This window comes from Papio anubis, chromosome 20, assembly GCF_008728515.1.
Source record: "Papio anubis isolate 15944 chromosome 20, Panubis1.0, whole genome shotgun sequence".
Classification (NCBI taxonomy): Eukaryota; Metazoa; Chordata; class Mammalia; order Primates; family Cercopithecidae; genus Papio; species Papio anubis.
This window is the reverse complement of record NC_044995.1, coordinates 16,687,905-16,703,223: the sequence shown is the minus strand read 5'-3', so window position 1 is coordinate 16,703,223 and position 15,319 is coordinate 16,687,905. Positions and strand designations below refer to the sequence as shown.

Genomic DNA, 15,319 nt, shown 5'->3' with positions numbered 1-15,319 from the left:
TTCTACCTGGAACGTCCTTCTTCCCAAAATATACACCCAGCTGGCGTCCTCCCCTTCTGTGAGGTCCATTAACGTTTTTCTCAAAGAGGTTTTCTTTAACCCCTCTATCCAAAATAGCACCTCTTTCCACCCTCTAGTCCTCCAACACTCAACTTCCACAGCTCTGTTCGCTAATATTAGCATTCATCTTGCCCACTGGAATGCAGGCTCCAGGAGGACAGGGCTTTCGGGCGTCTTGTTTGCTACTGTTAATAACACCAGCACCTGAAAATGCTTGGCATGTAGTAAGTAGCCAGCATCTGATGACTCAACAAATAAGTAAAGAAGACCCTGGAATCAGTTAGGATATTGTTGGTTCTAAGTAATAGAAAGCTCAATTCAACAATATAGTTGGCTTAAACAATAGAGATATGTTGAATTCCCTAATGAAGAAACTCTGGAGGTGACTCACTCCAAGTGAGGCCTGATCCAGCACTTCAACAACATCACCAAGGACTCGATGTCTTTCCATCTCTCTACTAGTCCTTCCAAGAAAATGGCTAAAATCACATCACTAAGAAGTGGGTTGGCTGGACGCAGTGGCTCACGCCTGTAATCTCAGCACTTTGGGAGGCCAAGGTAGGTGGACCACCTGAGCCCAGGAGTTCAAGAGCACTCTGGGAAACATGGTGAAACCCCATCTCTACAAAAAATACAAAAATTAGCCAGGTGTGGTGATGCATGCCTGTGGTCCCAAGTACTCAGGAGACTGAGACAGGAGGATCACCTGAGCCTGAGAGGTCAAGGCTGCAGTGACTCCAGCCAGGGTGATAGAGTCAGGCCCTGTTAAAATAAAAAATAAAAAAAAAAGAAGTGGAAGTGGGTTACTAACATGTTTATTCATCTGACCGCCACTTCTTCACAATTGTGAAAACTGTAACGCTGATGAACATGATGCTGATAATAACAGCTATCACATATTCAGTGTTTTGTGCCAGGCACCTTACTAGTACTTTATTAGCTTCTGTGTGCCTTCATTTCCTCATTTGTAAAATGAGAACAGTAATAGCACCACATACAGTGACTGAGGATTAAACGAGCTAATACATAAAATGGTAAGATCTCAAAAAAATATTAGCTTCAGTTAGCTACTGCTGTGTAACAAAGCATCCTAAGTCACAGGGGCATAAAATAGCAACCATTTCTTTGCTCATGATTCTGCAATTTGGATAAGGCTCAAAGGGTGACGGGATTTGGGATGGTTCATCCCTACTCCACATGGTGTCAACTGGAATGGGGGTTAGGCCATCCCAAGAAGGCATCACTCGCATGCCTGGCACAGCAGCTAAAAGTTGGAACAGCCGCGGGCTGGGGCAGATCTATAGAAAGTGCAGGGCTCCAAGAGTAGAAGCAGAATCTGCCAGGTCTCTTAAGGCCTAGGACTCCATTTAGTACAGCATCACTTTCACTGTATTCTTTTTTTTTTTTTTTTTTTTAAGACAGAGTCTTACTCTGTCACCCAGGCTGGAGTGCAGTGGTATGATCTTGGTTCACTGCAACCTCCACCTCCCGGGTTCAAGTAATTCACCTGCCTCAGCCTCCAGAGTAGCTGGGACTACAGGAGTGTACCACCACACCTGGCTAATTTTTTTTTTTTTTTTTGTAGTTTTAGTAGAGATGGGGTTTCTCCATGTTGGTCAGGCTGGTCTCGAACTCCTGACCTCATGTGATTCACCTGCTTCAGCCTCCCAAAGTGCTGGGATTACAGGCATGAGCCACCGCGCCCAGCCTGCTTTCACTGTATTCTATTGGTCAAAGCAAATCTCAGCGCCAGCTCAGATATAAGGGGAAGGAAGGAGGCTCCACCTCTTCATAGGAAAAACAGCAAAGAATGTGTGGCTGTCTTTAATCACGGCTATTTTAATCTCACAGTAACAGCCTTGTCACTGGTCTCCCCACTTCAATCCTTAATGCCTTACAGTCAATTCCCCATAGAGAAGCCAGAGGAATCTTCTAAGTACACCTTGGTATGAAGAATTTTAGAGGGAAACACACACACACACACACACACACACACACACACACACACACCCCGACCACGCTCCCATCCCCAGCTTAAAATTCTACAACTTCCCACTAGCCTGTGGGGTAAACACCCAAACTCCTTACGGCATACACAAGGTCTGACCTCTTGCTCTGCATCAGCCTCTAGGCTCCAACCATCACAAACTCTTAACTCTTTTTTTTTTTTTTTTTTGAGGCCGAGTCTCGCTCTGTCACCCAGGCTGGAGTGCAGTGGCCGGATCTCAGCTCACTGCAAGCTCCGCCTCCCGGGTTCCCGCCATTCTCCTGCCTCAGCCTCCCGAGTAGCTGGGACTACAGGCGCCCGCCACCTCGCCCGGCTAGTTTTTTTGTATTTTTTAGTAGAGACGGGGTTTCATTGTGTTAGCCAGGATGGTCTCGATCTCCTGACCTCGTGATCCGCCCGTCTCGGCCTCCCAAAGTGCTGGGATTACAGGCTTGAGCCACCGCGCCCGGCCCATAAACTCTTAACTCTTAAAGGAGTTAATGCCTACTCCTTCATCACCTCAAACCTCATTTCCTAGGATCCGGATTTGATATCCTATTAAGTGTTCTTGTAACACTCTCTACCTTTCTTTGTAATTTCACACGTGTGATTGATAGTCTAAATTACCATCCTTATTGCTGTAGCTTCTATGGGGGTAGGGAAATATTTTGTTCTCTGCTGTGTTCCCAATGCTGAGCAGAAAGAAGAGGTAAGGTGAAATAATTGTTGAATGTCTTGAGCCCTCAGAAAAGGCAGCCCCTTCAAGTTCTGTAGAAAGGGGCTCAGCAGAGTCCCCAGCATGCTGGGATCCAGATGTGTGCTCTTCAATAGTTTATTTGGTAAGAAGTTACTGAGCACTAACTATGTGCCAAGAACTTTTCCATGTGTTGGAGATAACGGAGGAAGTAGACAAAAGCCCCTTCCCTCATGAAGTCAACAGTCTCCTAGAGGTAAGGGTCAGGGGAGGCAGACCACAAACACAGATAAATTCTATAGAGTGTTAAACAGTAATATGATTAATGTTAAGGATAAAGTTCAAGAAGCAAAGATAGATGTGACTATTAGTGGTACAATTTTAGAAGGGTGGTGAGGGAAGATCTCAGGAAGGCAGTGACATCACAGGGGAGACCTAGAGAGGAACGAATGAGTCTGGGCTATTTGGTAGATGAGTTCTTTAGGCAAAGAGAAGAGCAAGCACAAAGGCCCTGGGGCCAGTGTGGCTGGAGCACAGGGAGTAATGAGTAGATGATGTCAGAGAGGTGATAAGGGCAGACAATGAAGGGCCTTGCAGAGGACTCTGGCTTTTACCCCGAGTGAGATGGAGCCTTGGAAGTGTTCTGAGCAGGCGAGGGATATGACCTGATACAGGTGCTCCCAGCATCCCTCTAGCTGCATGTGAGGAACACTCTGGGGGGCAGGGGTGAGAGCAGAGAGATCACTGAGGGGCCTGCCATAATGGTCTGGGAAGGAGATAAGGGTGGACAGGAGTGAAGGTGGGGAAAAGTGGTCAGGTATATTAGCTGACAGACATGGATATAAGACAGAGAGAGGAGTAAAGAACAATTCCAGTGGTTTGGGCCTGGAGAGGAGGGAGCATTTATTGAGATGAACATGGGGGGAATAAATTTTGGGGAAAGGAGGAGGAGCTCAATTTGATCAAAATTACTCTGGAGATACCTCTAGATTACCAACAGGTATCAGGTAGGCATCTGGTCAGGAGCTCAGAGGAGAGATTCTGGGATGGACATAGAAATGTGACATATAATGGGAGGCCGAGGTAGGCGATTCACAAGGTCAAGAGATCAAGACCATCCTGGCCAACATGGTGAAATCCTGTCTCTACTAAAAATACAAAAATTAGCTGGGTATAGTGGCGCGTCCCTGTAGTCCCAGCTACTCGGGAGGCTGAGGCAGGAGAATCGCTTGAACCCAGGAGGCAGATTTTGCAGTGAGCCAAGATCGTGCCACTGCACTACAGCCTGGCGACAGAGTAAGACTCCGTCTCCAAAAAAAAAAAAAAAAAAGTGACATATACATTTCCATGGCTCTCCCAAATTCCTCACAAGACCTACATGATCTTGCCCTGCTGATACCTCCTTGGTAAGTTAATGGTACACACACACACATCCTGGGCCCTCCCCTTCCTAGCTATCGATACTGGTCAAGTTACCTAACCTTCTCTGTCCTAGGTATCATTTACAAATGGGAGATCTCATCAGCACTTGCCTCCTAGGATTGTTCATTCAAGACATTAGTTACTGAGCATCTGCTCTATGTGCTGGAGATATCCCTTCCCCACTCCTCCCTGCCCCCCCCTCCCACACAGCCTGTCAACCTTCTGGACCTCTCTCCATCCCCTCTTGCCCTCCCGACAGTGACCCGTGCCCTGATCCATTCCCAACATCTCTTGCCTAGGAATCTATCACATCTGCCACCCTGGGTTGCCCGATCCCAGTCACTTTCCTGCTAATCTATTCTCATGTCACAGCAAACTGGGCCGTACCCCTTCCCCACTAAAAATCCTCCCATGGCTCTTCATTGCCCTCAGGACAAAATCCAAGTTCCCTAAATGGCCAAGAAAATCTTCCACATCTCATTCATACAGAATTTTCAGTATGATCACCAATATCAGATCACCTGCAGTCCATGTTCACACATCAAGCTGTTTCTGCCTTTGCTCAAGCCATTCCACCACACCGCCCCCGACCTCCAAAACATCCTTCCGTCTTCAGGTCTCAGCTCAGACAGCTCCTGGTCTTCCGGGATGGTCTTCCTACCAGGGCCTCCTCGGGTTCCCACCGCGTTCCACGCTGCCTCCATTAGTGAACATACATAGGTCCACGACGGGGTCCTTGCCTGTCTCTCCCACTGAGCGGGGCTTCCCGCAAGCCGGGCCAGGCACAGCAGCCAGTAACGTCCCCGTGCTGGGGCCCCTTCAGGCCTCGGCGTCTACCGCCCACTCCGGAACTGTGAGCGACAACCGGCACGCTCTCCCGGCACGGCGCCGCGCCCACCTTCGGCACACCTCGAAGACCTCAACACCTGCGCCAAAGCCACCCAATCACGGTCTTCTCTCCACCTCCTAACCACCACGAACATCCAGGACTCGGATACCTCAGACTGCTCATTGGCTGCCTGAAAACCCGCCCCCAAGCCTGAGCGAAAAGAACTCTGGTTGCTGTAGTTCCCCGACACCGCAGAAAGCAACTAAGTAGAACTCCATTTCCCAGAAAGCGCCGCGCCCCAGTGGTGGGAGACGGTACCCTTTGAACTGGGCAGTTCTTGATTGGCCGGTTGGGAGACGTACATTTCCAAATTACCGTGGAAACAGGACCACTTACCTGGAACCCCGGGAAAATCTTTTTTCCTTAGAATCTCAAAACACTTTGTTTCGCGATGATTCCAAAGGGTTGGACAGTACACATGTAGGGGCAGAGTCTGTACCTATTGTCTGCCTATTCCCCAGTTGGCGCCAACAAAGCCTGCTAAGTGCACTCAGCGGCTACTGGACGCCTGCTTGGCCTGAGGAGCCACTCCTGTGCTGGCTCTGCGGACGCCCGGGCTTATTTTTTTTTTTTTTTTTTTTTGAGACGGAGTCTCGCTGTGCTCCCAGGCTGGAGTGCAGTGGCCTGATCTCGCCTCACTGCAAGCTCCGCCTCCCGGGTTCACGCCATTCTCCCGCCTCAGCCTCCCAAGTAGCTGAGACTACAGGCGCCCGCCACCACGCCCGGCTAGTTTTTTGTATTTTTAGTAGAGACGGGGTTTCACCATGTTAGCCAGGATAGTCTCGATCTCCTGACCTCGTGATCCACCCGCCTCGGCCTCCCAAAGTGCTGGGATTACAGGCTTGAGCCACCGCGCCCGGCGACGCCCGGGCTTATTAGGGCACCTGTTTCCCAGAGACAGGCCAGAGCTGAGCCTTTACCCTTTCAGAGTCTGTTTACCCAAGAAAAGGCAAATGTAGGCCAGGATCCCATCCACGATCAGGATCCCATCCACCATCAGGATCCCATCCACGATCTCTCTAGAATGCTGGTGCCCCAGACCTGCAGCCCCATGCCTGCAACAAGAGCGACAGCCTCCCCACAAGAGACGTCTCCACACCACAGAGCTCCTCCAGCACCCCCTCCGCAAACCCCCTTCCCCACCACGCTTCTGAGGGTCAGGTGAGGGGAGCCGAGGCCCTGCAAACGCTCAGGCAGGCATGTGAGAAAGCTCTTTACTGGGGGTACAGCGAGGAGGAGCAAGGCCATCTCCCCCTACCTGCCCCCACCCCCTCCTAGGGTCCTGGGGTGAGGGGGGTCTTCCCTCCACCGGACCACCACTGTCTTTGGTACAATAAATAGAAAAAAAGGGGGAGAGGGGCCCAAGGGTCCAGTCCTTAGTGGGGAGGGAGTGGCCAAACCCCTCTCCTTGACCCCCCTGCCCCAGGCCCCAATCAGTGCAGGCCTCACCCACCCCAGCTGGGTAGCAGCAATTCCAGTCAAGGAGAGAGATGAGGATGGGAGCCCAGGGCCCCCAGATGGGGGGGGTATGGCTTCAGGAGGGGCCCCAGGGAGGGGGCAGGGTCATGAGCTGGCTGCCGTGCTCTGGGGTACACCACGGAGGCCCAGGTGAGGCCCCAGAGTGGCAGGGTCATCAGGAGGCGGGAGGGGTGGACGACCTCCCGTCATCCGAGTCCGGAGGGCTGAGGCAGCCGGGTGCTGGGGGGCAGGCGCTGGGTGAGGTGGGGAGCAGTCAGCAGGCCCGCCCACCAGGCTCACATCCATCAGCTCCGGAGGCGGTGGTGAGGTTGGTGATGGGGGACGACCAAGGTATCGGGGCTGGGGGGGTAACTGGGCCCCGGTCCCAGGCAGTGATGAGGCAGAGGCCGGGGCTTGATGTGTCTTGTGGGGCACATCACCCCCTGCCCAGGGCCGCAGCGGCTGGGAGGGTGGGACCTAAAAAAGCAAAGGAGCAATGGATGATGGAGACCCCAGTCCTTAAGCCCCAGGCACCACCACCCACCTCCAAAGCCCCCAAAGCTTCATTACCTGGGGGCTGTTCATCTCACAGTCTGTGATAGGGGGCCCAGGGCCCCCACAATATCGGTTGCTGTAGCGATAGGTCCGGTTGTCACTGGAGGAGCCACTGGAGCCTCCTGGAAGTGCCAGGGAGGAGAGGTGAAGGGGCATAAGGTGAGAGAAGGTGGCAAGTGGGTTTTGGGATGGCTGAGTGAAGTTCATGGCCCAGGCTCAGGTTCAGGCTTCAAGATCAGAGCCCATCTGAAGAACCAGGCCCAATTTTGAGATTTTAGATTGGAATTCAGTTTTGGGTTTTAGAGTCAGAACCAGTTTCAGGGATCTGAGCCCAAGTCCAATTTCAGAGATTGTGTCAGGGCCAGCTGGAGCTCTCCCATCCCACACATCATCTTAGAGTTCAGGATCAAACAGTTTCAGAGCTCTTGTGTGAAGACCCAGTAACGAGGTCCCCTAGGACAGGCCAAACCTGAGCAGCCCCCACCCCTGTTGTACCCCATTTGGGCACCTGGGCACCCACCAGAACTGGAGATGGAGCTGGCGGTGCTGGAAGAGGGGCAGGTGTCGAGAGGCGCGGGCGAGGTGGAGGCACTGCTGCCTGCCGGGCCCGTGTTGGTGGCCTCGTCGGCCGTGCGGCGGAAGAAGCCGTGCTGCAGAGCCCCCAGGGGGCTGATGCGGGCGGCGGGCTCATACTCCAGCATGCGCAGCACCAGGTCCTGGAAGCGGAGGTAGTCGGCGGGGCTGTGGCCCGGCTCCCCCGCCCGCCGGCCCCCGGGCCCGCCCGTCTGCACGCCCAGCACCTCCTGCAGCCGCCGTGTCCCGGGGCCCTGGTAATCCTGGCAGGGAGGGGGTGGGAGGGGGGGCAAGAGAGTGGCCGTCAGTGGGCAGGAGGGGCAGGGAGACACACATGGGGAAACAGAGGCACAGGAGAGAAAGTGGAAAGAAAAGCTAAGAAGAGTTGTGGGGTGGGAAGGAGAGATGGGAGATGGGGTGGGCAGGGAAGGAAGGAAAAGACAGACAAGGGGGACAGGAAGGAAGGGAAAGACACAAGGGAGAGGGAGCAGGGGGAGAGAGCCCCAAGTGTGAGTGAGGGGCCACGGGGTGGGAGGAGTGGCGTGGGGCAGGGGCCGCACCTTCCTGAGTTCTTTTGTCCTTCGTAGGGTCCAGCCACCCCCAGGCAGCCGTTCAAAGTACTTGCGAGCCTTGGGCGCCTGGTCCAGCATGGCAGCCGGCGGGATGCCCAGCACCTCCACAATGCGGTTCATCTGGTCCACCTGTGAGCAGCCGGGAGTCAGGGTCATCAGGCCAGCCAGGCTCCACCCCCTCCACCTCCAGCACACCCCTTCCTGGGGGCACACCTCATTGGAGCCACTGAAGAGGGGCTCTCCGGTGTGCATCTCCACAAGGATGCAGCCCAGGGACCACATGTCAATGGCCAGGTCGTAGGGTGTGCCCAGGAGCACCTCAGGCGAGCGGTAGAAGCGGCTCTGGATATACTGGTAGATCTGGGAAAAGGGTCATCGTCAAGGGTCCCAGCCTCCCCTACTGGTCCCACTGACACCCCCAAAGCTAAGAGGACCCAACTAAGGACAAGCCTCTTGCTGACAAAATGGGGACTGAGGCTCCAAATCCTGCCATTATCAGCACCAGTTTTCTGGGAGCCACTGGTGCCATCTTGTTTATCAATCTGGGGAGCCTGCTGGCCTAAAGAGACCCTGATCTCCACCCCCAACCCCGATCCTGGGCCTTTCTGGGTCACCAGGCAGAAGCTGACATTCCACAAGCCCTATACTATTGTCATTTTTAGTGGCAGCTCACACAGAGTTGCAAAGTTGAAGCCTTCCACCTCCATCCCCAGCTTTAAAAACACAGAATACAAAAACTTAGTAAAGCAGCACCCAGGGCTCAAACCCAACCCAACTTTACCCTGTTCACATCTGGCAGCTTCAAAACGAGCCCTGCCCCCTCAGGCTTCACCCTCCCCATCCTAGTGGGCAGTACATCCACACCCCCACCCCAAGCACTATCCTTCACTTCCAGCAGTTCCTAATAATCCCATCCCAGCCAAGCCCCGCCCCTAAGCCTCCTGTTGGCCCTGCCTCACCCAAACCACTAGCCCTGCTCCCAGGACCGGGCTGCCCCGTACCCTCTGGCCAAGCTGGCAGGAACTGCCGAAGTCCACGATCTTGATGGCGCTGCGCTTGGGGTTGCAGAGCAAGATGTTTTCGGGCTTGAGGTCGCAGTGAATGATGCTGAGCTCAGGCGTGGCCAAAAAGAGCAGTGCCGTGCAGAGCTGCTGCGCCAGCTTCCGGGTCAGGTTCAGCGAGACGCCGCGGAAGTGGGTGTTGCGCAGGAGGTCGTACAGGTTGTAGGACAGCAGCTCGAACACCAGGCACAGGTGGTTCCGGAACATGAAGTGCCGCTTCAGGTGCACTGCGAGGGAGGGGAGAAAATGGGCCAGAGAAGAAATGGCTCAGAGAGGGCAGGTGGTGGCCTGGGGTCATACAACACTCTTTGATCACTAGCCACATGTGCTGTGCCCACGGGTACCATCTGCTAGTCAAGATCTTTTTATCTAACGAACAACTAGGTTCACACAGGAAGTTAACGCTCTTTCCAAGTCTCTGTCAAACCCTCCAATTAAACAAACGAGAAAGTTTCATCAGTTACTACTAGCTCTAACACATTCTACACTTCCTCCTTTAATTTCGTAACACTGCTTTCATCTCCCTTGTATTCATTTTTGTGGCAAAGGACACTAGTTTTCCATCTACTTTAAGGATGTACGTTTTCCTTTCAAATGAAACCATTTTAAAATCCACTTGCTGTTTATGATTATGTTGTGATGTTTATGTCCATTAAGAGGAATCAGTTTAAGGGAGGAGAAAGACTGGCACAGATGTTAAGAGTAACAGCTCTGGAGTCCACGGCCTCATCAAATTATAGCTCAATTAGTACAAACTGCCCCCTCATGCAAGTGACAGCACTTGAATCCCTGGGTTTCTTTTTTACTTTCTTCGTTTTTGTTGTTATTATTGTTTGGCTTTTTGTTTGTTTGTTTTTTAAGATAGAGTCTCGCTCTGTCACCAGGCTGGAGTGCAGTGGCATGGTCTTGGCTCATTGCAACCTCCGCCTCTAAGGTTCAAGCGATTCTCCTGCCTCAGCCTCCTGAGTAGCTGGGACTACAGGCGTGTGCCACCACATCAAGCTAATTTTTTCATATTTTTAGTAGGGACGGGGTTTCACCATGTTGGCCAGGATGGTCTCCATCTCTTGACCTCATGATCCACCCACCTCGGCCTCCCAAAGTGCTGGGATTACAGGCGTGAGCCACGCACCCAGCCCATTTTTTTGTTTGTTTTTGTTTGTTTTATTGAAGAAGAAACTAGGATGGAAGCCTGGGTTTCGTTTCTTCAAGATGTTGGTAATAATGCCCTTCCCCTTATGGGCTGTGGTGAGTTAACTTACATAAAGTGCTTCCAAGCCAGCCTGGCCGTTGGTGAGCACTCAGTAACCTCTGACCACTACCAAGTAAATAGGACAAAAACCATAAAAGCAGCAGGAGAATCACTGATGTCAGTGAAGCACAGATCAAACCCTGCTCTGAAGATGTCAGCCTCCTCCTGAGGGTGGGGCAGGGGTGTGACCCATCCCTACTGGCTCCAGCTCCCGCTATCCCAGGTGCCCACAGCCCTGCCAGTCCCGGGCCTCACCTATGTAGTACTTCATCTCGGTGTCATGCTGGTTCATCAGCTCCAGCAGCCGCAGCTCAATCTGGGCCTGGTTCAGGAAGGCCTTTTTGTTCTTGATGATCTTGATGGCCACAAGCTCCTGGGTCTGATGGTCATAGGCTTTCACCACCTGTTGGGGCAGGGCATGTCAAGAAGAAAGGGGTGGGAGCAGGGCAGAGCCAGGCACCATTCTCCTCCCTCCAGGCAAGGAGGCCCACCGAGAACACTATGCATACTTCGCAGTTGAGTGCACACCATTAGTCAGGCACTGGTGGAAACGCTGGACGTGAAATAACATACCACCTTATGTTGAGTCTTGTTATTTAAACTGTTTTACAGAAAAGGCAACTGAGGCACAGGGAAACTAAGTGGGCTAGGGTGAGTGGCCCAGCATGGGATTTGAAGCCACTGAACCACTGGGTATGTGGTCAATGTTAGTGGGGCCTTGGATCAGGGTGGGAGAGGGGGGTGTCCCACACCTGGCCAAAGGAGCCTTTGCCAATGAGCGAGTCAATCTCATAGCGCTCCAGCCAGCGCTCGCCACTGCGCACGATGTAGTCATGGTTGTCGTCATCATAACCATGGTTCAGGACCTTCTTCTCCTTCTTGGTGCTCGAATCCTGGGGTGGCACCTGCTGGGCCCGCCGCTTCTTCTTCGCATAGTATACCTGCCCAGCCAGCCAGCCAGGAGATGGGGACTGGTGAGTGACTCATGCCAGCAGCCAAGACCCTCGGCACCCAGCCCAGGATCCCCCAGCCCCTGCCCACCTCATTGATGTGCTTGTAGGTCTTGATGAGGTCCACAGAGAGCTTACGCAGCGGGGCTGAGGCTGCATCTCGGAAGGCCAGGGGCAGCCTCCGAGGCAGTAGCCGCACATCAGGCAATACCTGCAGGGCAGGGTGAGGGGTGGGCACTGAGGGCGGGCCTTTACCTCCAACCTCAAGAGGAAGAACTATAAGGGCTGCTGGCGCATCATGTATTTGGTTGCTGTCTGTATTTGTTCCACCCATTTAGGAAAGAAACTCCCCCAGGGCTGAGACTTTCTCTTGTTCTTACTGTACCTCCAGTGCCTAAAGCAGGGCCTGGCACACAATGGATACTCTTTCAGACCTGTGATGTGAATGAGTGAACCCTGACCTTTCACCCCTCACCTTTACTCCTTTCTGAACCTCAGTGGGAGAGATTATATGGCAAATCTGGGCTCTGTTCCTCCCCATTCTTCACTGTGAAGCCAGCCATTCTGGGTATCCTCTGAAGTTCCTCTATCTCAATTTACCCTCATCCCTTGGGCCCCAACCCATACCCCCACCAACTCTTTGCATAGTTCTTTCACTCCAAGACTCTTGGATCTGATCTGGCCCCTGGACCTCCCACTCCATCCTGCTTCAAGCTCTGCATGTCACTGCCTTCACTGCCTCCAGCCTTGGAGAGCTTTGCCCTGCACCACCCACGCCTCTTGGCCTCAAGACTGTTTAGACTCAACCCCCCTCCCCATTCACCCCCTCCAGATCTTTCACTCTGAACTTTTCTTAGTGAGCATTTATTGGGTATTTACTATGCGCCAGGCACCATTCTAAGCATTCTACATGCATACCATTAACTCATTTAATCCTCACAACAACCGTGTGAGGCAGGTATCATTATTGGCCCCATTTCACAGAATAGAAAACTCGAGTATGGAGAATCTAAGTAATTTAACCACTGGGTAAGCATTTGAACCCAACCTCTCCAAACCCTGACTCTGCCTGAAAACTCCTCTGTTATTTTCCAATCCCATGGGACCCATTATGTGCCCAGGAGACTGTCTTGGGCAACCACACTACATTTTGGTCTGGAGACCCTTCTATCCCCAGCCTCCCCCTACCACCAGGCAGGTGAGGAGCCAGCTGAACGCGTACCTGCGTGTGCTCCTGGGGCCCTGGGAAGCCAGAGAAGGGACCATGGCCCGGTGGGACGGCCATGGTGGGCTCAGAGGGCCGCAGGGGAGCGAGGCCTGGAGCGGGAGCCCGGCCGGGGGGCGCCTTCTTGCATCCTGCACCTCGGCTGCCACCGCCGCTGAGACCTGAGAGCAGACAGGCGGTAGGAAAACAACATGGAACAAGGGATATGTGAATAGTGCCAGGCGCGGAAGAGGTGGGCATGAGAAAGGCAGGGAACAGAGAGAAGAGGAAAAGGGCACAACGGAGCAACAGGTAGCAATGAAGAAAAGAGGCAGAGAAGTGGCAGCCAGGTGGGGGGTGGCACAGCAGTCCCTTGACAAATAATGACCAAGTAAATGATTAAGGCAGCACAAAGAGAACACAGAAAAGACAATGATTAGGGGCCAGGCAGGGGTTGATATGAGCCATCACAGGGAAAGGAGGACAGGAAGACACCAATAATTCGGAGGAGGGAAAGAAAAAAGATAGAAACCACAGACGGTATGCAGAGGAGTAGGCTTCATTCTTTTCTCATTACTACTCGTGGCCCTCCCCAGGGCCCCTAACACAAGATCCCACCCTTCTAAAGTCTTCCCTGAACATTAGGATCTCAGCCCGTAGTACAGCAAGGGCCACTACTTCAAGATCTATCCTTCTCAGTAGATTCCCTCAGCCCAGAGAACTCTAGGATTTCCAAACCACATGAGTGTTCCCCTCCCAAACCACAGCAGAATCCTCTGCAGCCCTAAAACCACATCAGCGTCCTTAGGGACCTCCCAACCACACCAAAGTTATCTGAGAACCTCTACAGAACAGAGTCCTATCTCTACGGCATTCTCATCTACCAGGGCACAACTTTCCTAGGGGATCCTCTCCATATCATGCCAAGACCGCTTCCCTATATCAGGTCCTCCATATTAGGAACCAGCCTTCCAGGCAGTCTCCCTGTACCATATCCCAATTCCCCCTGCCACAACAGGGCTCTTCCCCACATTACTCCAAGACCCCATCCCAATCAAGGCCCACTCCTCCTGATGGGAGGTGTCTCTTCCCACAGTTCAGAGTGATCTTTTCTCCCCTACACTGCTTCCCTGCCCCCCTACATACACACACACACACTGCCTAATATTCCTACCAGACACCTTTCTCCACGCACCCCTCTTTATACCAGGGTCATTCCACAACTGTGTCCACTCCTACAGGGCCTCAGAGCCAAATGCCCAAGTATCACATAGGGTTCTCTCCTCCCAGAGTTGTCAGTCACAGCAAAAATCTCCCCAATGGGCCATTTTCTCCCCCATGTCAAATCCTTTTCTCCTATTCCATGCCTCGCCACTCCACGACTCTTCCACCCTTGGAGCTTCCCCTCAAAACAACCTCTTTTCCGGGGCCCTCCCACACCAGGACCATCTCTCCCAGCCCCCACCCCCTACCCGGGTCAGGGCTGGCGCGGGGCCCACGGGGGGCTGGGGCGCGGTGGGGCCCCCAGACGGGTGGTCGAGCGGCCAGCATGGCGGCGGTGGCAGCGCTAAAAAGGCGACCGCCTGTCCCTGGCCCGGCCGGCCCCGCGGCAGGGAGGGCAAGCGGGACGGGCGGCCCGGTGGGTGACAACAGCAGCCGCCGCTGCCACCGGGGGCGGGGAGAGGAGGGGACAAGGGTCAGCCCGGGGCACGAGGGGGAAGAGTAGAGCAGGTGGACGGGGGAGGGGCGACACGCCCCACCCTGAGTGGCCACCAGCCCCTAGGGACCCGGCGTCCCGCCCCCCACCCAGGAGGCCCTCCTGGGCCTGCCGAGACCGGCAGGCGGGGCCCGACTGAGCTTGGCAATCGGCACCTGCCATGGCAACAACTGTGCCATTGGTCGCTGGTGCCAAGAGCTCAGCCAATCACAGCCTAGGGCAGCTGTTGCTAGGCAACGAAGAAGCGGCCCGCGGAGCCGAGCCCAAACAAAGGGCGGGAGTGGGGCCCGGCTACCCCCTCCCAGCCTCCCTCCTGCAACTGCTCCCTCGGGCTTGGCCGGTTCCAGGAATTCAACTATGAATAGCCAGGCAGGGCCCGCACCTGCCCGCCACCCCCCTCCTCTCCTCCCTTGGCCTCGCGCTAAGTCTCGCGGCGACGCGGGCAGGGCGGATCCCGTCCTGCCCACCTCCCTGCGACCGCGTGCCGCCCCACCATCCCTGCGCCGTTACCTGAGGGAGCGGGCAAGGGGACTCAAACTGCTCGGGGAGCCCGAGCTCAGACCTGCCCACTGGCTGAGGGTATCCGGCGGACGCGGCAAGCCAGGGCCCCGATTACCCAGTAATGCAACCAGCAAAATGGCGACCACAACAAACCGGCCCCCCCACGCCCTGGACTCCGCCCCCATCCCGCCCTCTCCGCTCCCCCCACGTGACCCAGACTGCCACTCCGCCTGCGCGAGACGGCCGCTTACCTGTACGCATGCGCAGTGAGCTACCAATCACACCCAAGAACCGAAATCCGGGCTGCGACTGCGCGAGAGGCAGCTACAAACGGAGCATGGGCTCTGTGACCGGGTGAGAATTTACCCCACGACCCCGCAAAGTTAACCAAGGGTGCATGCGCCCTGTGTCAGCAGGTCAAGGG

At 54.2% G+C, this 15,319-nt stretch overlaps 1 protein-coding gene across 7 annotated transcripts; it reads right to left on the bottom strand.

Moving 5' to 3' along the window:
• Positions 1-6,252: 6,252 nt before the first annotated feature.
• Positions 6,253-15,222, bottom strand: DYRK1B (dual specificity tyrosine phosphorylation regulated kinase 1B). Of its 7 annotated transcripts, XM_009194475.3 has the most exons (12): positions 14,905-15,222; positions 12,696-12,859; positions 11,565-11,684; positions 11,276-11,464; positions 10,779-10,926; positions 9,212-9,498; positions 8,424-8,570; positions 8,199-8,339; positions 7,866-7,901; positions 7,586-7,781; positions 7,081-7,187; positions 6,253-6,987 (listed from the first exon to the last, which is right to left on the bottom strand). In XM_009194475.3, the coding sequence occupies exons 2-12, from the start codon at positions 12,756-12,758 to the stop codon at positions 6,616-6,618; spliced, it is 1,806 nt and encodes a 601-aa protein (XP_009192739.1). In that variant the 5' UTR covers positions 12,759-12,859; positions 14,905-15,222; the 3' UTR covers positions 6,253-6,615. The 7 variants fall into 7 exon arrangements, with proteins under 7 accessions (XP_009192739.1, XP_003915574.1, XP_003915575.1 ...); XM_003915525.4 differs by having other exon boundaries at positions 7,586-7,901; XM_003915526.4 differs by lacking the exon at positions 7,866-7,901.
• Positions 15,223-15,319: the final 97 nt, after the last annotated feature.

What these genes read in the sequence shown, in the direction of transcription:
- DYRK1B (XM_003915527.2), bottom strand. Translation starts at nt 14,228, where the DNA reads ATGCTGGCCGCTCGACCACCCGTCTGGGGGCCCCACCGCGCCCCAGCC. An exon ending in GGACAAAAGAACTCAGGAAG is followed by an intron (nt 7,902 to 8,198) that starts GTGCGGCCCCTG and finishes CCTCCCTGCCAG; the next exon opens with GATTACCAGGGCCCCGGGAC. An exon ending in CAGCTCCATCTCCAGTTCTG is followed by an intron (nt 7,188 to 7,585) that starts GTGGGTGCCCAG and finishes TGGCACTTCCAG; the next exon opens with GAGGCTCCAGTGGCTCCTCC.